Here is a 22,067-nt window from a genome sequence, read left to right as displayed (position 1 = left end):
TTGCTCCACGTCTAATATCCATATATGAGTGAGTACATACCATGCTTGTCTTTCTGTGACTGGGTTATCTCACTCAGGATGTTTTTTTCCAGTTCCATCCATTTGCCTGCAAATTTCAAGATTTCGTTGTTTTTTCTCCTGAGTAGTACTCCATTGTGTAAATGTACCACATTTCCGCCATCCATTCTTCAGTTAAGGGGCATTTAGGTTGCTTCCAGGTTCTGGCTATTACAAATAATGCTGCTACGAACATAGTTGAACATATGTCCTTGTTGTATGAATGTGCATCCTTTGGGTATATGCCCAAGAGTGGAATTGCTGGATCTTGTGGTAGACTGATTCCCATTTTCCTGAGAAACCATCATACTGATTTCCAAAATGGCCACACAAGCTTGCCCTCCCACCATCAGTGGAGGAGTGTTCCCCTTTCTCCACATCCTCCCCAGCACACACTATCATTGGTGGTTTTGATTTTAGCCATTCTGACTGGTGTATCTGATGTATTCTGATGGTATCTCAGAGTTATTTTGATTTGCATTTCCCTGATGGTTAAGGATGTTGAACACTTTCTTTTTTTTTTTTTTTGTTTTTTGTTTTTTGTTTTTCGAGACAGGGTTTCTCTGGGGCTTTGGAGGCTGTCCTGGAACTCACTTTGTAGACCAGGCTGGCCTTGAACTCGCAGAGATCCGCCTGCCTCTGCCTCCCGAGTGCTGGGATTAAAGGCGTGCGCCACCAACTCCCGGCTTGTTGAACACTTTCTTAAGTGTCTTTTAGCCATTTTAGATTCCTCTATTGAGGAATTTTCTATTTAGTTCTGAACCCCACTTTTTAATTGAATTGTTTGATGTTTTAGAGACTCCCTTCTTGAGTTCTTTGTATATTTTAGAACTCAGCCCTCTGTCAGATGTGGGATTGGTGAATGTCTTCCAATTCTGTGGGCTGCTGTTTTGTCTTGTTGACTGTGTCCTTTGCCTTACAGAAGCTTCTCAGTTTCAGGAGGTCCCATTTATTAATTGTCAATCTCAGTATCTATGCTACTGTTGTTATGTTCAGGAAAGTGGTCTCCTGTACTAATTCATTCAAGGGTACTTCCTACTTTCTCTTCTAAGAGGTTCAGTGTGACTGGATTTATGTTGAGGTCTTTGATCCATTTGGACTTAAGCTTTGTGCATGGTGATAGGTATGGATGTATCTGCAATCTTCTACATACCAGCATCTAGTTATGCCAGCACCATTTCTTGAAGATGCTTTCTTTTTTCCATTGTATAATTTTAGCTTCATTGTCAAAAATTATGTGTTCGTAGGTGTGTGGGTTAACATCTGGATCTTCAGTTTGATTCCATTGGTCTATCTGTCTATTTTTGTGCCAATACCAAGCTGTTTTCAGAACTGTAGCTCTATAATAAAGCTTGGTATCAGGGGTGGTGATGCTCCCAGAAGTTTCTTTATTGTACAGGGTTTTTTTTGGCTATCCTGGGTCTTTTGTTTTTCCATATAAAGTTGAGTATTTCAAGGTCTGTGAAAAATTGTGCCAGTGTTTTGATGGTGATTGCATTGAATCTGTAGATTGCTTTTGGCAGGATTGCCATTTTTACTATGTTGGTCCTACCTATCATGTTGGTCCTACCTATCCAAGAGCATGGGAGATCTTTCGATTTTCTGGTATCTTCTTTAATTTCTTTCTTTAAAGACTCGAAATTCTTGTTATACAGGTCTTTCACTTGTTTGGTTAGTGTTACCCAAAGATATTTTGTTGTCTGTGGCAATTGTAAAGGGTGGTGTTTCTCTGATTTCTTTCTCAGACCAGTAAGGCTACTGATTTTTTTTAGTTAGTCTTTTATCCTGCCACTTTGCTGAAGGTGTTTATCAGCTGTTGGAGTTCCCTGGTAGAGTTTTTTTTGGGGTCACTTATGTAAACTATCATATCATCTGCAAATAGTGAAAGTTTAACCTCTTTCTTTCCAATTTGTATTCCCTTGATCTCCTTTTGTTGCCTTATTGCTCTAGCTAGAACTTCAAGTACAATATTGAAGAGATATGGAGAGTGGACAGCCTTGTCTTGTTCCTGATTTTAGAAGAATCACACTGAGTTTCTTTCCATTTAGTTTGATGTTGGCTGTTGGCTTACTGTATATTGCTTTTATTATGTTCAGGTATGTTCCTGTTATCTCTAATCTCTCCAGAGCCTTTATCATGAAGGTGTGTTGGATTGTGTCAAAGACTCTTTCAGCATCCAGTGAGATGATCATGTGATTTTTGTTTCTCAGCTTGTTTATATGGTGGATTACATTGATGGATTTTCGAATGTTGAACCATCTGTGCATCCCTGGGATGAAGCCTAGTTGATCATGGTGGATGACTTTTCTGATATGTTCTTAGATTCAGTTTGCCAGTATTCTATTAAGTATTTTTTGCATCAATGTTCATGAGGGATATTGGTCTGAAGTTCTCTTTCTTTCTTTCTTTCTTTTTTTTTTTTTTTTTTTTTTTTTTGGTTTTTCGAGACAGGGTTTCTCTGTATTGTTTTGGAGGCTGTCCTGGAACTCACTTGTAGACCAGGCTGGCCTCAAACTCTCATAGATCTGCCTGCCTCTGCCTCCCGAGTGCTGGGATTAAAGGCATGAGCCACCAAGCCCAGCATTCCACTCCCCTTTTTTGAGATAAGAATTTCATGTATTTCATGCTGGCTTTTGATTCAGGTATCCAAGGATGACCTTGAACTTTTGGTCTTAGTGCTAGGATTGCAAGCATGTGCCACTGTGCCTGCTTTATGTGGTGCTGGGGATATGACTTAGAGTTCTCTATATGCTAGGTAAACTACCAACTAAGCTACACTGTCAGCCAACATTACCTGGTTTTTGTTTTTTAAGATGGGTTTGTTAAGGCCATGGTAAGGATGCAGAAGTTCTTACTAGTTGGGATTTTATTAAATGAAAATTCAGGGCATTTTGGGGGAATACATGACTATGGTTTACTTAAGTTCTGTCTGAAAAGGTATGCGCAGCAAAGTCTACAGTACAAATTACTGAGGGGTGAGCTCCAAGTCTTTGATATTTGCTTAAGTGTCCTTCAAAATACATGTTTTATAATAACAAAGAACCTGTGTGGTAAAAACCCAAAGTCATATATTGTTTTTTATAAATGAGACACCTAAATCAAAATAACTCAGGATGTGGAGATAAAAAAAAAGAAAGGATATCTTGAACAATGGCAACAAACGTACTGTACCTAGAGTAGTGAGTGTAAAACAGTTCACATTGATGAGATGTAATCTGAAAGGAAATAGTTAAAATGCTTGTAGGCAAAGCTTTGAGGTCTATAAAGAAAGCGCTGACAGGATGCAGGCATGAATTGACAGTCCCACAGTCTTGATGGCAGACTCGGCATTTCCCATGACTCAACAGTTCTGGGAGTTTAAAAGCCAGTACACAATTTCAGTACAAAATTAAATACTTGTAAAGAAGGAGGCACATTCTTCAAAACTTACACAAACCAACTTGCAAGTGTTGATTTTAAGTATCCTACAAGGAAGACTTCAAGGTAGGATTTCACTGCTTCCCTCCTATGGAGATGCTGTAACTGTGAAGATTCAGAAGGCACTGGATTGCTTTTTAACGCTCCTGTGTATTTTGTGGTAGGAACCGCAGCAGTGGGACATACGGACAAGATTGGACGTCTGAAAGAGCTCTGTGAGCAGCATGGCATCTGGCTCCATGTGGAAGGGTGAGCAGCCTGCAAGGCTGGCCAGTCCCATGCTGTCCTCATGGGGAGGGGACACTCAGAGCAGCACCCAGCACCCAGCACCCAGCGATGTTTATCCTTAAAGGCTAAAGCAAAAGGAGATTTTATTGCTTTGTACAACTGTATTAGGACTGGCTTTAAGCACAGTGTCAACCAGCACCCCGTATGTTCCTCTCCACGTCCCCCCAGTCACGGTCACTTGACTTGGTTTCCTATGCTGTGGCTCATGGAGAGACATTTCCTATTGTGGTAAGAAGTGACTACAGAAATCCTAGTCCCCGGTCCAGCTTCATGTCCGTGGGTCCCTCTGGTCGTTGAGACGCTTTGGACACCTCTGACGTGGGTGGGTGACTCCGCCTGAGCTCAGAGTCCAGCAAAGGTGATAGCGTGGTTTGCCGGGTGAGCCCGGAGTGTGTGTAGGGAGAGGAGGAGCAGGTGCAGGGCAGCCACATGCCCATGTGACCTCATCATCCAAGACAGGAAAGGACGAGCGGCCGAGGAAGAGTGCCCGTGAAAGACGCACTCTAGACAAGCAGGGCAGCCCTAAAGCATGGTGGGCTTGTTTGTTTGTTTGTAAGTATATTCTGAAGCTTTGTTAGAAGTCCTATAGTGCCCATCTTTCGCTTTAATAAATGCTGATGAAACAAAAGACAAAGGTGAAGATGTTCACATGTCATCTTGTGACGGCTCAGCTGGTTCTTTCTGTCTTGTAGAGCACCTACTTAGGGAATAAGTGACATTACCTATTTGTTCTTAGACTAGCCCTTTTTCTTCCAGTGTGACGCTGGCAACATTGGCTCTAGGCTATGTCTCCTCGCCTCTGCTGGTATGTTGTTGGCTTTACTGAATATTGGTGGCGATAAGGCCTTTCTGTAGTTTTCACGGCTACAGGAGGGACTGTGTTTTGTGTCCTCTGGTCACCTAATGAACGAAGCTCTCTTTTTGGTAGGCTGCAACCAAATGTGACAGCATGACTCTGACTCCTGGCCCGTGGCTAGGTTTGCCAGCCATGCCTGCAGTGACACTCTACACACATGACGACCCTGCCTTGGTGAGCTGACTGTCGCTAGGGAGTGAATGGTATTCGTAATTGCCCTCCGGGATAGACTATAGAGAGAGCAAGGGTTTTTCTCTTAATTCTTCTTCTGTTCTTAGTTCTACTTCTGTTACCTTTTTTAAGTTACTTTTTTTTTGGCAAATGTACAAAACAATGGGTTTCATTATAGCCTTTTTGATACATGTATATTATACCTGGCTCATACCCTCCATCGCCATTTCTTTAAAGTGGGTATAACAGCCCCCACCTGTAATCCCAGTACTCAGAAGGCTAAGGTAATACAATCTCAAGTCTAAGGCTATCTTGGGTTACATATCAAGTTCTAGGATAGACATAGTGAGACCCTGTGTCAAAAATTAAAAAAAAAAAAAAACCAATTGCTGGAGCTTTTGCCTAGCACGCTTGAAGCCCTGGATACCATGCTCAGCACCACATAAAATAGGTGTGGTAGAATGTGCCTGCTGTTATGCTAGCTTAGGAGGTTGACAAGAAGATCAGGAGTTCAAGGCCAACCTGGGATACATAGGTTAAAAAAAGTCGAATCCATACTTTTTAAAAAAAACATTGAGGGTGGTGGCGGGGAAGCTCATGTACCGCGGTACTCGTGGCGGTCAGAGGGTGACTTTGTGAAAGTCTCTCCCTCACCTCCCCTTGAGAGCTAGTAATCAAGCTCCCACGAGAGCCATCTCCTCAGCCCAGGAACCCACACTTTAAATATTTCAGGTATGCCCTGTATTCCCTCGTATATATGAAAGATTATTTTTGTGTGTGGCATTTTATGACTGATTTTCTTTCTGTTGCTTGATCACATTTACTTAAAAATGGTCATTTGTGAGCTTTTAGGGTGTTGCCAAGTTTTTGTTTATAAGACAATAAACATCCTTTTACATATTGAATTATTTCCAGAGATTAGATTCCCAAAAGTAGAATTACCATTTAAGTCCCCTGATCCTTATTTCCCAGGACAGGTTGTAACATAATATTTCAGTTTAAACCCTAAATTGTGTTTTTTGGCAGATGTGTTAGTGATAGGTACATGCAAAGTAAATGTTTAATCATTGCTGCTTTAACCGTTGATATCTTGCTTAGTTGAAAATGGCCAATCATAACAAAGATGATCATAGTAACTTGTCAAGAGGCTGCCCCCTAAGTGGCTAGGAGCCGTGGCTCTAGAACACACCTCATCTGGATTCTCCCCTGGAGTAGCTGCCTCTCTTCATCGGGAATGCTTGAGCACACCTGGGGCTCTGAGCTGGCTCACCTAGGGTAGTTGTTGAAGGTCAGATGGATAATGCAAGCCCAGTACCCAGCATGGCGTTGGATGCCTCCCGTGTGTGGTGGAGAGTAGCTGGTCAGTGCATTTGTCTGTCTCTTTTAGACTCTCGTAGCTGGTCTTACATCCAACAAGCCTGCAGACAAGCTCCGAGCCCTGCCGCTGTGGTTGTCTCTACAATACTTGGGCCTTGATGGCATTGTGGGAAGAATAAAGCACTCCTGTCAGCTGGTGAGTAGACGTGTGAGCGTTAGAGACTTACAGAGGCCCCTCAGAAGCAGACACGGGGAAAGCTCACTCTGGTCTATCTGTCAGTATCTTGGCGCCTTGGTGTTCCATCTCATCAGCAAGCAAGCTAGGTGCTCCTTGTGTATGTGCATGTTCCTTAAGAGTGCTGGGAATGACTGGTGGCATTGGCCAACATTACTTCCTGGTAAAAAAGTGTCACAAGATGACTTCCAGAGAGAGAAGGTGCATAAATACTGCTCTTGGCTGACTGGCCTTCCGGGGAGACGGAGTATAGAAGTTGAAAATTGAATGTAGAGGCCTGGTTTGGTGGCCCACACCTTTAATCTCAGCATTTGGGGAGGCAGAGCTAGATGGATCTCTTGAGTTTGAGGCCAGCCTATGCCTCTATAGCAAGTTCCATGAAAGTCAGGACTGTATGGAGAGACCTTGTCTCAAAACAAAAGGATAAAAAATAAAACTTAAAAAAAGGAAGGAGAAAAAATAAAATTCAATGTAAGTGGCATTTTTATATGTGTTTTTATTAATGGTTTTAGAATTTCATATATTGTATTTTCACTCCCCTCCCCTATCTCTTGCAAACCCCATTCCATTCCATGCCCACCTGACTGTCTGTTTTTGTTTGTTTTGTTTTTTGCCTATCAAGTTCCATTCATGCTGCCAATACACTCTTGTGTGTAGCCATTCACAGAGCCACACCTTAAAGGCAGGAAACCCTCCCTCTCCCAGTGGCTCCCAGTACCAACAGCTCTAAACTGCTAGGCTTGGGTATTTTTTTACGGTCTATTTTATTTATGTGTATGAGTGTTTTACCTGCATATGTGTTTGTGTACCATGTGCATGCCTGGTGCCCTGAGGCCAGAAGAGGGCGTTGGATTCCCCTGGAACTGGAGTTTCAGGGTTGAGAGCCATCATATGGTACTGGAAATGGAACCTGGGTCCTCTGCGAGAGTAGCCAGTGCTCTTAACTGCAGGGCCATCTCTCCAGCTCCCAGATATGAGTATTTTTAATATAGTAGTTTGTTTTCTATTTGTAAGGTTCTGGGGACAAATCTCTCTTTATATTAGAGGTATTCTGAGGATGGAAAACATAAATTTTGTTATAGGTTAATGTCATCTGTTTGGTTGCTATAACAAAATACCTTGGACTGGGTAATTTGAGAGTCATGTTGCTTATATTTGTAGATGCTCAAATCTGAGGTCAAGATGTCAGTAGATTCAGTGTCTGCTGAAGGTCTTAGATGGTACCGTCTGTGTATTCTCACCTGGAAACAGGGAAAGCACTCCCTTCTGTTTTGTTTGCTTTTTTCATTTTGTTTTGTTTTTGAAACTGTTTCTCTGGTAACAGCTATGGATGCCCTGAAACTTGTAGACCAGGCTGACCTCAAACTCATAGAGAGCTGCCTACCTTTGCCTCTCTAGTGCTGGTATTGATGGTGTGCCCCCCACCGCCATCCGTCACCCCTTCATCCTCTTTTTATAAGCATGTTCACAAATCTTTTATAGTGAATCCTTTTTAGTGCATGATGTTCGACCCATCATATACTAACCACTTTCATAGGAATATCATTGTTTAGGGTATTAGGTTCCAGCATAGCAATTTTGGACAGACACACATATTAAGAACTTTGCCCTTAAAAATAAAAAAGTCAAATTAGGTACGGTAGCTCAGGCCTGTTTTCCAAACATTTAAGATGCAGGCAGAGGCGGGAAGACTAAGGTTCAAGGCCAACTTTAACAGCATGACTGTAGTCCCAGCTTTCATGAGGTGGGGGCAGGAAGATCAGGAAGGAGACCAGGACCAGTCTCACTACATAGTGAGCTTGAAGACATCCTGGGTTACATGAGAAGCCATCTTAAAAAGGGAAAACAGTCATATTTGTGTGGTGTGAACATTGATCCCTGTGTGGTTTAAATACACGGTGTCATCTTTTGACGTCTTTATTTTCTCCCCTGTGATATGTAATAATAGTTTAAGTAATGTATGTTAAACTACTAAGTAGCACTTGGTCACATAAATTATTCATGTAAGTTTAAATCTTTGTTGAAGTGTATTTGGGTTGTGGTTGCAGTCAGTGGTAGAGCCCACACTTGGTATGTGCAAGGCCCTGGTTCAGCCTCAGGACCCAGACAAATTCTCCACGGTTTCTCTCCACACCCAGGATATAGGCATTTTCTCCTGTTGTTTTTATACTTAAGAAAAATTAGTATTTCATCCTTTGTTTATAGATTCATTCCTTTCTATATTAATTTTAAGGTTTATGTTTATAAAAATCATTTTTAAAAAAGTGTTTTCAGCCGGTCGGTGATGGCACACGCCTTTAATCCCAGCACTCGGGAGGCAGAGGCAGGTGGGTCTCTGTGAGTTTGAGACCAAGCCTGGTCTACTGAGCAAATTCCAGGGCAGACTCCAAAACAATACAGAGAAACCCTGTCTTGAAAAACCAAAAAAAAAAAAAAAAGTGTTTTCATCATGCTGTTGGCTCATATCATGATTTTGTTCTTAGGAAATATAAGCCTTTACTACCATAGCAACCTAGTCAAATTGGGGGAAGATTTGAGTTCTCACAGGAGAGGTTAGATTCCCCTTGACTTTAGGAGTGTAGGAAAATAATGATGATATTAACTACCAAACCCTTTCGGTTACTACAGCTCTGGAAACTGCCTATAACCCAAACTGTAGCTAATCTCCAGTGGTCTTGTGGGTTTGAATGACAGCCAGCCTGGGTACCTGTGAAACTATGTGGGGCATTAGCAGGTGTCTTCATGTTCACGTCTTATAGTCCATACTGTGTCATGCATTCCTGATAAAAGAAAGCTCTCTTGTGATTCCTCTCCTCCTCCTGTGTCCTCTTTGATCATGTGTGGCAGCTGCTGAGCATTTACTCAGTGCCAAACACCATGAAACATTTGCATCATTCCATATGATGCCCACAATTTCACTAGAACGTAGGTTTTACTGATGACACATTTCAAGTGGGGTTCCTTGAGGAGCAACATGCAATATCGAGTATCTGCTGAATTCATAGGCCTCTATTCCCTGAGTTAGGGACTATAGTGACTCTCCTATCAGGGTTATTGGCTTGAGACTGTATAGTAATGGTAGTTGTATCCATCCTCATGGCTTGGCATGCCATATGCCTTCACTTGCTAGCCCTACATGTGAAAGATTAAAAAAAAATATACAAATGTTGAATTATAAAAATTGGAATCACCAAGTTGCAGATGCCTTTGTCTGTCTAAGTGCTTATTTGTGTACTGCAAAGACCCTTGTGAAGCTTGCTGACATATCATGCCAGTCTAGTAAAGTTGTGCACTTTTTATGTTGTTGTTTGTAATATATCATGCCAGTCTAGTAAAGTTGTGCACTTTTTATGTTGTTGTTTGTAATATATCATGCCAGTCTAGTAAAGTTGTGCACTTTTTATGTTGTTGTTTGTAATATATCATGCCAGTCTAGTAAAGTTGTATACTTTTTATGTTGTTATTTGTAGAGTCAACGATTGCAAGAAAGTTTGAAGAAAGTGGACCACATCAAAATCTTGGTATAGTATATTATTTTCTTTTTTGTGAGGAGGATGGTTCAAGACAGGGTTTCTTGGTATAACAGTCTAGACCAGACTGGCCTCGAACTCACAGAGATCCGCCTTCCTCTGCCTCCTGAGTGCTGGAACTAAAGGCATGCGCCACCATCAGCAGCAGTATGTAATTTTCCCTGCTTTTGCATTAAGTTTTTAGCTCCAGTAAAGAAAATGATTTTCCCCAAGTGTTATAACATTTCATTTGAGTTGTGACAGTTCCACTGAACAACAGTCTTAGGAAGGAATCACACATATGTTTATGACCTAATTATATAGTTAGTCTGAAATTTAAAAATCTGTACCAAACTATGTTTAAATTTTAAATTCCTGTAATTCTTTTAAACTCTAGAATTTCACAAAGATCTTGGGTAACTCCTTTGACTTCACCTTCCAAGGACTTGAGGTCACCCATCCTTGGCGATGACTGTCTCAGAACACTCTGGGCTGCCTTCTGAAACCTGCTCAAAGTGGAGCAATAAAGAAAAAGCAAATGCCCCACATCTTGTCTTCTGGGATCTTTGCTCCCTCAAGTAGTAACTCACAAGGAGATAGGCACTTAGCAGGACTCACAAGTAGAAGTATCAGTCTAGGAGTGTAGCTTCTCACATTTTGCTTCATGGTATTTTAGAATTTCAGGAAATAAATAGGTCAGGTTTTTATTTAAATGTGCTCACTGAGTGTTTCTTTGGCACTTTTGCAAAACATAGGTTTATTCCAAAGTTGATCCTTGAGTTTATTTGGGTTCCAGATTATTATAATCACTTTTGTTTAGAATTGGTTGCAAGGTAGAAGTCAGTACTGGGGAGCAGGCACTCTGCATTGTGCTCTGAAGCCTGTCAGCTTGCTGCATTCTGTTGAGAGGAAACTTGGAAGAGGTTAGTGGGCCATTGGAGGAGACTTGAGTTCTGCTCTTAGCAGACCCCGTGACACTGACTCATTTTCTTATTTTCATAAGATTGTTTGTATTTTTTGTGTATGGATGTTTTGTCTGCAAGTATGTTTGTTCACCATGTGTGTTGAGGTCAGGAGAAACCACTGGTTCCCCTGAAATGGAGGAAACGGAGCCACAGACGGTTGTGAGTCACCATGCGGATGCTGGGAATTGAACCCAAGATCTCTGGAAGAGTAGCCAGTGACTGCACCACCTCTCTCCACCCCCTGAGTTATTTTCTTAGCCTCTCATTCTGTTGTCTTAGCTGTCAAATGAAAGTGCATTGGTTGGACACCTCTGCCTGCAGAAGAGATTCAAAGTGGAGTAGAGTGAGCTGTTAGGAATCGAGGCAGTACTATGCCCGTGTGGTTTCCTTCCCCTTGCCGAGCCCCTCAGGCTCTCCTCATGTCCCACCTTAACCTTCAGTTCTCTTGGAGTGTCTTTGTAAAACTGCCCTGAGCCCAGCAGACCCTCCAGCACCCTTCTTTCAAAGGCCGCTTCCTGCAGGGGAGGACACGCAGCGAACAAGGAAGGTAGCGTGTCAGTCACCAACTGTCCCAGCTACTGTGGGCTGCTTGTCACCAACAGTCAGCACATCGCACCCAGAACCTGTGCCGCATTGTTTGCTTAATCCCACAGCAGCCTCCTTTGTTCCCTCTGCTTGGAGACACTCACTGCTCCCCATTTCTTCTCTTGACGGGGTTGTCAACTTTCAGGTCTCCCTTCAAGCGTCTCCTCTTCAAGAAGCCTCCCCTCAGCACCTGGAGGTCACACACATAGGACATGCATCGCTTGAGTCCCTGGGATTTCTCTTCTTCCCTGAACTTATTTTTACTCAGGCTCTGTGTGTGTGTGTGTGTGTGTGTGTGTGTGTGTGTGTGTGTGTGCGCGCGCGATGTAAATATAAATCTATCATATAGTTGTCTCTTTTCCTGCAGAAGCTTCATTAAAGGCTCTGTGTAAATCCACCATCCACCGCATGGGCATTAACATAGGGGACCTCAACAATAAACGCAGAGGCTCACAGCCTCTCATCTCCCTGTCCACGCAGTTCAGATCGTCTTCACAGCTGCTGGGCTGCATTGTTGTCTTGTTCCCTGTGTGGCCCTGGCTGTCCTGGAACTCACTCTGTAGATGAGGCTGGCCTCGGACTCAGGGATCCTCCGCCTCTGCCTCCCTCCTGCACCACCAGTCCATCTTTCACAGCTGCTTCTTCTGTTTACTCTTTTTTCTAGATTTATCTTGTTTTGAGCCCAGAAATGGTTTAAACTTTTTGTATTTAATTTGACTTAATGTAACGCTTCAGAATTTAGAATTAGAGAACTTGGTCTATTATGTTGGTAGAATCTTGCTTTCTGTATGTAACTCTGCACAGTATTTCTTGTGCACATTGACACTGAGATCAAAGTTCAAAGAAGAAGGAAATGGTGATTAGAATATATATATTATAATTACATGATTATATAGCGCATAATTATGTGATCTCACACACACACACACACACACACACACACACACACACACACACACACACGCACGCACGCACGCACGCACTTTGTGGACTGGATCACTCTGCCTTACCTCAAAAGATGGGGAGGTTATTTTGCCACCATTTAGTTTTTTCTTCCTATGACCTTACCCCGTTCTACTTAAACAATAAGTCCTTACTCTCTTAAAGGCATTAGTAATTTTATTTATGTGAAAGTTAGAGATGGCAGATGTAAAAGCATTTTAATATAAGAACCAGCTCAATAAATAATTAGCAAATTTAAATATAAATCTTGCTAGATCAGAATCTCCTCTACATATATCTCCTTAAAGTGTTTGAGCCAGACTTGGTGGTGCACAACTTTTTTTTTTTTTTTTTTTTTTTTTTTGGTTTTTACGAGACAGGGTTTCTCTGTATTGTTTCAGAGGCTATCGGTCCAGTCCCGCCTTGAACTCACAGAGATCCGCCTGCCTCTGCCTCCCGAGTGCTGGGATTAAAGGCGTGCGCCACCACTGCCTGGCGGTGCACAACTTTTAACACCAGCAGATGGGAAACCAAAGCAGATTTTTGTATAAATTCCAGGCCAGGGGTCTACATGTTGAGTTCTAAGCCAGCTAGCACTGCATAGTGAGGGAACTTATCTGTGAGTTAGCACTTCCTGTTGTGGTCCTATTAAGTGAGTTATCAGCCATAGCATAATTCAAAGCAGAATTCATGACTACAGTGATAGATTACAACTGTTAAATGCTGAAAGAAAGCATCCCCAAAGCTTTATGCAACAAAATGCCACAGAGCCTGCTAGCTGTTGCTGCTTGGTGTGTACCATGGCTGTGTGGTACAGCCTGATGCTTGGCTGTAAAGAGAAGCTTTTTCCTTGAGAAGAGCCTTCCCGCCAGCCTGGTTCCAGAGCCGCATCAGTCCCAAATAAACACACAGGAGGCTATATTAATTATGAAGCTGTTGGCCTTGCTTGTTTCTTACTGGCTAGCTCTGACTTAAGTAATTACCCCATAATTGTTAATCTAAGTATGTCTCTTACCAGAGAATAGTTCCGGGCTTCCTACCCCGTGGCGTTACATGTTGACTCTCTTGTGTTTCTCCTTCCCAGAGTCCTTCTGGACTCCTAGTCCCTCCTATCTAGATTCCCTATTGGCCAGACAGTGCTTTATTGACAAATGCACAGGACTTCCCCAACAGTTGGCTTATGCCATTGTAATGCAGTGAGCATTGTCATCAGTTAGGAAACACGTTGAGCTACTTGTCTGACAATGCTTCAGCATATGTTAGACTGTGGGTACATGCATTGCTGGAAGGACTTGATTCCTGTTCTAAAAGCAGTGCCTGTAAAAAAAATCCCTGATTTAGGCTGGAGAGAGATGGCTCTCCAGTTAGGAACACTTTGCTGCTCTTGTAGAACACCCAGATTTGCTTCTCAGCACCTTCACAGTGGCCCACAACTATCTGTAGCTAGAGTCACTACAAGGGACCCAGTATCCTCTTCAGGCCTCTGTGGGTACCAGGCATAAACATGGTTCACACACATGCATGCAGACAAAACACTCCTATGCATGTTTTTAAGGCTGCTGGTTTGCATGATTTTATAGGGTTTGTTGGGTCCAGAGGGTAAGGAACCATCATTTTCATTTCAAATGGCCAGTTACAGCCTTTGAGCTTTTTAACATTCCTATGAACAAGCAGCATCTCTGCCTCTTTTTTCCAAAGATACCACCTCATCCTGTAACAGCCTGTTTCCCTTTCTGCAGATGGAAGGTGAGCTCAGTTCTCCAGTAGTGGTGTTCAGATTTTTCCAAGAATTACCAGGTTCAGGTAGGTGGTTTAAAAAAGTATCTATGTTTCAGGCTTTAATATTATATGAAATCAAGTAAATAGTCTATACGTTTTTATTGCAAAACATCTTCAGTCATTTCTTTGGAAGCATAGTGTGTTAAATCCCTATGACCAAACCAAGGGTTCCCAAATGCCATTGCACAGCCTGTGCTGAGCCAGTTAGAGCACACAGGGCTTAGTGCGCCAGTTGTCAGCTCTACGAGAGCTCCTCTAAGGAGAGCGACTTCTTCGTTTGTTCTTTTGGTTTTTTTTCTGAGACAGGGTTTCTCTGTAGCCTTGGCTGTCCTGGAACTCGCTCTGTAGACCAAGCTGGCCTCAAACTCACAGAGATCCACCTGCCTCTTCTCCCAGAGACTGGGATTAAAGGTGTGCACCACCACACCTGGCAAGAGTAATTTTTTAAGAAATGGAAATAAAGAAGTGTGTTTGTGGGGATGTTTTTAGAAATGACATAATGAGGGGAAACTGTGGGACATTAAGCCTCCTATTCTCCTGTTACATTCTTAGCCCCTACTTCTCAAGTATTTTGCTTAAGGAGGTCTCCTCCCCCACCCCACCCCCTTCTCATTTTGACTGGCCTGGAACTTGCTATATAAACTAAGTTTAGTCTCAAATTCACAATGATCCACCTGCCTCTGCCTCCCAAGTACTGGGATTAAAGGTGTGCACCACCTGGCTTTCTTATTTTTTTCTTACCTTTGAGAGTTAATTGTCCCCTGGGGCCCAGGCTGGCCTTGAACTCATAACAACCCTCTGGCCTCAGCTTATAGCTGTGTACCACCAAGCTGGTGTCAAAAGCAGATTTTAAAAGAAAGAAAAGAAGGAAGAAGGAAGGAAGGAAACAAACTAGGAAATTAAGAATTCTTTTCTAAGCAGGCAGAGGTAGTACAGTTCTGTAGACACAGCACTTAGGCAGAGGCAGGCGGATCTCTGTGAGTTCAAGGTCAGCCTGGTCTACAGAGCAAACGCTAGGACATCCAGGGTTACACAGTGAAACCCTGTCTTGGGAAACCAGAGTGGGCAGGAAGAATCCTGTTCTAAAAACCCTACTGAGAAGTCACTTAGTTCATCAGAAAAGTGTAGGACCTTAACCTCCCAGACATTTTGACTCCACTAATATATGATGCTGTTCTTGTAGGACTCACACTAGCACCTACCTGAAATGAGATTGAGTTGTAATGTTTACTGTAGCCTTGTTTGTGGGAAGTAATCCCTTCTGTGTTTGGCCTCAGATCCGGCCTTTAAAGCTGTCCCAGGATCCAGCGTGGCCCCTGCAGCCGTCGGCCGGGAGAGAGATTCCTGTGATGCACTGAACCGCTGGGTAAAGATGGCTGCTGTCTACTTTCTCTTGTTTGATCTGGGGCAGTGTCCCCTGGCCTCACTCCTGCCGATACACGGTCATCTGTGGTCACAGCCACAGGAAGGTGCCTCTTACAGAGAGACCACAGTTGTTCTCTTCTCAGTCAGACCAGCACCTCACACACTGTCACTTGGCAAGTCCCCGCTCTCCTGGGACCATTGCCTGCCTGCGGGGTGAGGCTAAATACAACGCAGCATGCACATAAAGCCCAGACTTCAGGGCCTGCTTTGGGCAACAAGCGTGTGCCTAAAGCTGGGCGTGGTGGCGCACGTCTCTAATCCCAGCACTCGGGAGGCAGAGGCAGGCGTGTCTCTGTGAGTTTGAGGCCAGCCTGGTCTAAGAGTGAGTTCCAGGACAGCCAGGGCTACCTAGTAAGACCTTGTCTCAAAGAAACAGAACAAACAGTGCATCAGAGGACACTGGTGTCCCCTGAGCACCTGTGCAGCCAGGCGAAGTGGGCCAGCGCAGCACTCTGCTTTAGCGGCTTTTTGGACACTTACGTGTAATACCTCTAGACGTTAGACTTCAAGTGTTCTCAATAGGGTGACGATGTTGTCAGGGCTCCTATTGCTGTGAAGAGACACCATGACCATGGCAACTCTTATAAAGGAAACCATTTTTAAAGGTTTAGTCCATTACCATCATGACAGGGAGCGTGGCGGCTGGGAGTATGGCAGTGTGCAGGCAGACGTGGTCCTGGAATGGTAGCTGAGAGCCCTACATTTTGCAGGCAACAGGAAGTGGTCTGCCTCATTGGGCGTGGCTTAAGCACATATGAGACCTCAGAAAGCCAGCTCCACAGTGACAGACTTCAACAAGACCACACCTACTATAAAAGGCCACACCTTCTAATAGTGCCACTCCCTTTGGGGGCCGATTCCTTTCAGACCACCCCAGATGTTCACAGCAGCATCATTTCCTGGGCTCTGGTAAATATATAACACATCCTTGCAGTGCCATTCAAAGAAGCCATTATAAACCTGTAGACATGTAGGAAGTTTGTTCTCCCAGTCCCCAAATGAACCACACATGGAGTCTTATTCTTAGTCATGAATGCCCAGCCTTCGTTTGGCTTGTTTCTAGCCAACTTTTCTTAATTAACCTGTCTACCTTTTCCCTCTGGGTCTTTATGTTTCTGTGACTTCTGTAAGTCTTCTCTGTGGGTGGCTGTGTAGCTGGGTGACTGGGTGGCTGGCCCAATGTCCTCCCCTCCTTGTTCTCTTGCTCCTCCCTTTCCTGGGTTCTCCTTCTACTTAGACTCTCTGCCTGCCAGCCCCATCTATACTCTTACTGCCTCACTATTGGCCGTTCCGCTGCTTATTAGACAGGCAAAGAATCATAGCTTCAATGAGTTAGACAAATGCAGCATAAACATGTCACATACCTTAGAATAATGATACCACATTTATCCTTTTGTCTGAATAAAAAGAAATGAAAGGTTTTAACTTTAATAAGACTGTACACAGTAAGAACAGTTATCAAGTAAAGAGTACATTCACAGTGTAACGAGTTCCAGTTCATTTGTGTCTGGCAAATTAAAAGAAAATACTCCGTAATCCTATCTTAGTAAATCCAAATTTTTCAATTTAACTTTCTATCATAGCTAAGGAAAACTGCAACTATAACTATCTAGTCTTCAACTCCATCAAAGGCACCAGAGGGCTATAATATTATTTTAGTAAACAAAAAATGCATTGCAGACAACTTCCAGAAACTCTAGAAATGACAGGGATATCGGACTGCCTGACAGTCACTCAAAGTTCCCCTGCAACGCTGGGGCATCCATCTTCAGTCCACAAGCCCTAATATCTAGCAGACCTCTCAGTGAAGCAGGAAATTTGAAAGACTATCCTGCCTGTATTGACAGTTGTCAGTCTCCTGTGTGTCCTGCAGAATGCCTGGCAGTTTCTTCTGGGATGAAGGACCATCCCGCCTTGTTCTGGCAAAGTTCCGTGGTCACTTGCCTGTGGGTCCTGCATATGCAGTCCACACAGCACACCGTAAACAAAGGCAAGAGCAGTTTCTTCGCCCAGTGCTAACCTTCCACAATGAAAGCACACTCCATAAGGAGTTTCTTCAGTGCCCACCATCTCTCAAGTAAATTGGTGCTGCCAGGAGCAGATGTGTCTCGTCGCCATGAAAAGCTCTAACAAAATGTTTTAAATGCCATATTCTGAAGGTCTTTGAAAGGTTTGAAGACCATCTATCTACAATATCTACAAGTTTGATAGTTATTGATGACTACTAACCTGTGTTTCTTGATTACTTAACCAGTTCATAATAATCACTTTCTAAACTAGAATTTTACCTTACATTTTTAAGTGAACTGCTTACATACCTTAAATAAGAGCAGAAAGGTATACACAATATGTTGTAACTAAAATAACCTTAAATTTGTATCAATATACAAAAATCCTTTAAACAAGAATAGAAACACATATACAGTGTGGTAACAAAAATGATCTTAAATTTGTATCAGTAACAGAAGTCCTTTAAACAAAGAGTAGAAGCATACAGTGTAACAAAATTGGCTTTGAATTTGTATCCATATACCAAAATCCATGCCAATACAAAATATCTGAGATAAATAGTTGTTTTTATCCTACATTCCCCTAAATTATAATAAACGTCTATAACCCACAAAATAAGCAAAGACCACCCACACCCTTTTTCTCCTGGGACTGTGGGTGCAGTCCTCTCCATACCATTTCCTGCTGGCTGTGGGTGAAGGCATCCCCAGGGGTTCCTGAGAAAAATTAGAAATAATAACCAAATCCTGGTTAGACTAGCTATAACCTTAGCTGGTTAATATCACCTGTCAAGTTTCAGTGGCTCTCCCCTGATCAGACCAGATCCATATCAACCTAGAAAGAATCCACAGCCTCCCCCACCCATGGAAACAAGAGCAAAACCACTTCTCCAAAGCATTTTTGATTTCTGTTTGATAAATACATTTTTTTTAAAGTTAAGCATTCTTAAAATGTCTAGGCTGGTTTATTTCCACAGTCCCTCTTTCAATTTCAGGTCTCTTAGCAGCTGTCCTTGTTTTTCAACAATCAAAAAATTCAGAAACAGCATAATAGCATACAGGATCCAGGCTCCCTGGATTTCCCATCTTTACATGGCTTTTTTCTTTTATATTACTTGTACTGTCTGTTTAAAGACTTGTACTGTCTGTTTAAAGATTTTTAAACTCTTGCTTTCTGTGACTGTCAGTAGCCATTTTCTTTCTTTCTTAAGCCTACCACATTTTTAAACACACTGGAACCTATTCAGAGTTTTTTCTGCCTGGGGCCTTTTACTGCCTATCTTTTAGCCTTTCCTGATGGCGGGAGCAAAAGGTAAACTGTTAAGCCACTCCACCAGGCTCCTCCCCGGGCTGCCCTATAGGCTGGCTCCGCCCACTCTTGGGTTGGGTCCTGAAAGAAGCCTAAAGCTTGTATCCTGGTGGGAGGTGGGAGGTTCATGACTGAGAACTGCATTAAATCTTTCTAGTTATGGAAGCCAATACCTGAGTTGTTGCAAGCGTTTTTTACTTAGCTTGGCATTTCTGTTTCTATTTAGTGCTGCTGACTGAACAGCAGCGCCTCCTAGAGGAACTGTATGCTCTTTCTTCTTTCCTTTCTTCCTTTCTTTCCTTCCTTCCGCCTTTCTTTCTTTCTTTCTTCCTTCCTTCCTTTCCTTCTTCCTTCCTTCCTTTCTTTCTTCCTTCCTTCCTTTCCTTCTTCCTTTCTTTCTTTCTTCCTTCCTTCCTTTCCTTCTTCCTTCCTTCCTTCCTTCCTTTCTTTCTTTCTTTCTTTCTTTCTTTCTTTCTTTCTTCCTTCCTTCCTTCCTTCCTTCCTTCCTTCCTTCCTTTCTTTCTTCTTCTGCTTTCTGAGGCTGTAGATGACTATGAGAGCCCCGTGACACTTCACCACTTAGAACAATATTTTACAAAGATGGACATGATCAGCACAAATTAGATGGGGAAAAATGCAGGCCATTGGGACTGGGTAGGCGGCTCTGTATGGTAAAGTACTTGCAGTACAAGAATGGTACCCCAGTTCAAATGCCAGGGTCCATGTGAAAAAAAAAAAATAGCAAGGCACGGCAGAATGCCTACAGTCCAGCACTAGAGAGGCAGACGGGTGGTTCAGCGGGTTCACTAGCCAGACGGTATAAACAAATCGATAAGCTACAATTTCAGTGAGCAGAGGTCCTGTCTCAAAAAGTGAGGTGGCGATATGGTGTGTACTCACTCATAAGTGAATATTAGGATCACCAGCCTATAATCCACTAACCCCAGAGAAGCTAGGAAACAAGCAGGACCCTAAGAGAGACAGACATGGTCCCCCAGAGAAGGGGAAAGGGACAAGAGCTCCTGAACAAAATGGGAGCATGGGGGGGGGGGTAGTAGAAAGGGGGGAGAACATGAGGGGTCAGGAAGGAGAAGGAGAGAAAGAAAGGAGATACCTTGATAGAGGGAGCCATTATGGATTTAAAAAGAAATCTGGCACTAGGGAAATGTCCAGGGATCCACAAGGATGACCCCAACTAAGAATCTAAGCAATAGTGGAGAGGCTACCTTAAATGCCCTTCATGATAATGAGATTGACGACTACCTTATGTGTCAACCTAGAGTCTTCATCCAGTAGCTGATGGAAGCAGAAGCAGAGATCCACAGCTAAGCACTGAACAGAACTCCTGGAATCCAGTTATAGAGAGGGAGGGGTGATAAGCAGAGGGCTCAAGACCAGGCTGGGGAAACCCACAGAAACAGCTGACCTGAACAAGGGGGAGCTCAGGGACCCCAGACTGAGAGCCTAGGACCAAACCATGCTCCCTGAACGTGGGTGTCAGCTAGGAGGCCTGGGCAGTCTATGGGGCCTCTGGTAGTGGAACAGTATTTATTCCTAGTGCACGAATGGACTTTGGGAGCCCATTCCCTATGCAGGGACACTCTCTCAGCCTAGACACCAGGGGAGGGCCTAGGTCCTGCTTTAAATGATGTGACAGACTTTGATGATCCCCCATGGGAGGCCTCACCCTCCCTGGGGAGTGGATGGGGGATGGGATGGGAGGTTGGTGGGGGCATCATGGGATGACAGGAGGGAGAGGGAACTGAGACTGGTGTGTAAAATAAGATTGTTTTAAATTTAAATAAAATTATAATAAGGAAAAGAAGTAAGAATGACTGAGGAAGAGTCTGCATTGACCTCTGGCCTCCACGTATGCACGTACACACACACAGGTGTGTGCTGGCACACGCAGAGAAGAAGAGTGGGCTCCTAAAGTGTGTACAATGCCCTGTTTGTTACAACACAGGAAAGACCCTGGGGAATGTATTAGACATCAGCAGTCAGGGTTAAGGCAGTATGCTGTGAGTCATTTTTATTTCTCATTTTAACTATTGCATGTTTTTCTAAAGTGAATTTGTGTTTGGAATACATAAAAAGTACTGTTCGGTGGAAATTGGAAAAGGGCGGGACACACACACACACACACACACACACACACACACACACACACACACACACACACACACACACTGTCTCCTGGGCAGGGTCTGCTTTTAGGGCTGGAAACAAGAAACTGCTGTAAAGTACTGAAAGATGTCCTGGGGAATAAGGGAAACTAGCTCTTGGAGCCTCTGTAGTCTGCGCGAGGTCATGAGGGTGGGTGGTGAAGACGTTTAAGTCCCCTGTTGCAGGAATGGTCTCTGTCCTTCCCCTGCAGCTAGGAGAGCAGCTGAAACAGTTGGTGCCTATGTGTGGTCTCACTGTCGTGGACTTGGAGGTAGATGGTACATGTATGCGGTTCAGCCCTCTGATGACGGCAGCAGGTGAGGAGTTCCAGCTCTGCCCTGTGGCTAGGGCAAAAACAGTCCCCTTGTGCCTGCTGATGGCCAGCGGTCGGGTGATGGCTCTCCCTTACGCCCTCCTGCTCTCCTGTAGTTGCAGCATCTCCCTTTGTGGGAGCTTTTCTTTCAGCCTAAATTTAGGCTTCAGCATAACTTCTCAGTGCTAGAGTGAGACATCTGGAGGCGTCACTTCTGTGTGTTGACACCCTGTGACTCCAGGTTCTCTATTCTGGTTACTCCTCACATCCACGTGCACATCTGAGTAACCTGAGTAGCCTTCAAACGTCCAGCACCTCGACTGCAGCAGCGCACACAAGGCCTGCACGGGCTCAAGGCTGATTGGGTCCCACACTGAGAAGGGAGGAGGACAGGCCATCCCTGCCCCTTGTCTCTGCAACAAAAAGCTGTGTGCAGTTAAATACCTGCTGGCAAGGGGGCGTGCCAGGGCGGAGCTGGCAGCGCAGAGCTCGCTCGGTGGCCTTCTGTGAGCTTTTTAGTTCCCTTCTGCTTTGCTTTGCCCTTTTCCCTCCCTTCTGGGTCTTTTGCTTGTTTCAGGGTTAGATTTGGGGTGGAGGGGGCGATGTGTTTCTTGTTTGTTTTGGGTTTTTCCCCCCTCAGTTTTTTGTTTGTTTTAAAAGAGAAAACATAAAGTTGTGTAGGTAAGGAGGTGGAAAGATCTGGGAGGAAATGGGAGAGAGGAAA

General features: G+C 43.6%; 1 protein-coding gene across 5 annotated transcripts in view; it reads left to right on the top strand.

Annotated features, from left to right (window-relative positions):
- Pdxdc1 (pyridoxal dependent decarboxylase domain containing 1) overlaps positions 1-22,067 on the top strand; it is a 59,000-nt gene that overhangs the window by 31,359 nt on the left and 5,574 nt on the right. For all 5 annotated transcript variants that reach the window (XM_013118626.3, XM_040733555.1, XM_013118625.3 and 2 more), the window contains 8 exons: positions 3,639-3,723; positions 4,519-4,567; positions 4,691-4,792; positions 6,177-6,302; positions 9,812-9,862; positions 14,082-14,145; positions 15,399-15,487; positions 21,242-21,347. In XM_013118626.3, the coding sequence (XP_012974080.1) occupies positions 3,639-3,723; positions 4,519-4,567; positions 4,691-4,792; positions 6,177-6,302; positions 9,812-9,862; positions 14,082-14,145; positions 15,399-15,487; positions 21,242-21,347 (672 nt within the window). The remainder of the gene's footprint in view (positions 1-3,638; positions 3,724-4,518; positions 4,568-4,690; positions 4,793-6,176; positions 6,303-9,811; positions 9,863-14,081; positions 14,146-15,398; positions 15,488-21,241; positions 21,348-22,067) is intronic.

This window comes from Mesocricetus auratus, unplaced genomic scaffold (genome assembly GCF_017639785.1).
Source record: "Mesocricetus auratus isolate SY011 unplaced genomic scaffold, BCM_Maur_2.0 Super-Scaffold_100031, whole genome shotgun sequence".
NCBI classification, from domain to species: Eukaryota; Metazoa; Chordata; class Mammalia; order Rodentia; family Cricetidae; genus Mesocricetus; species Mesocricetus auratus.
Note: the sequence above shows the minus strand (reverse complement) of the source record. Positions and strands in the feature narration are given on the sequence as shown.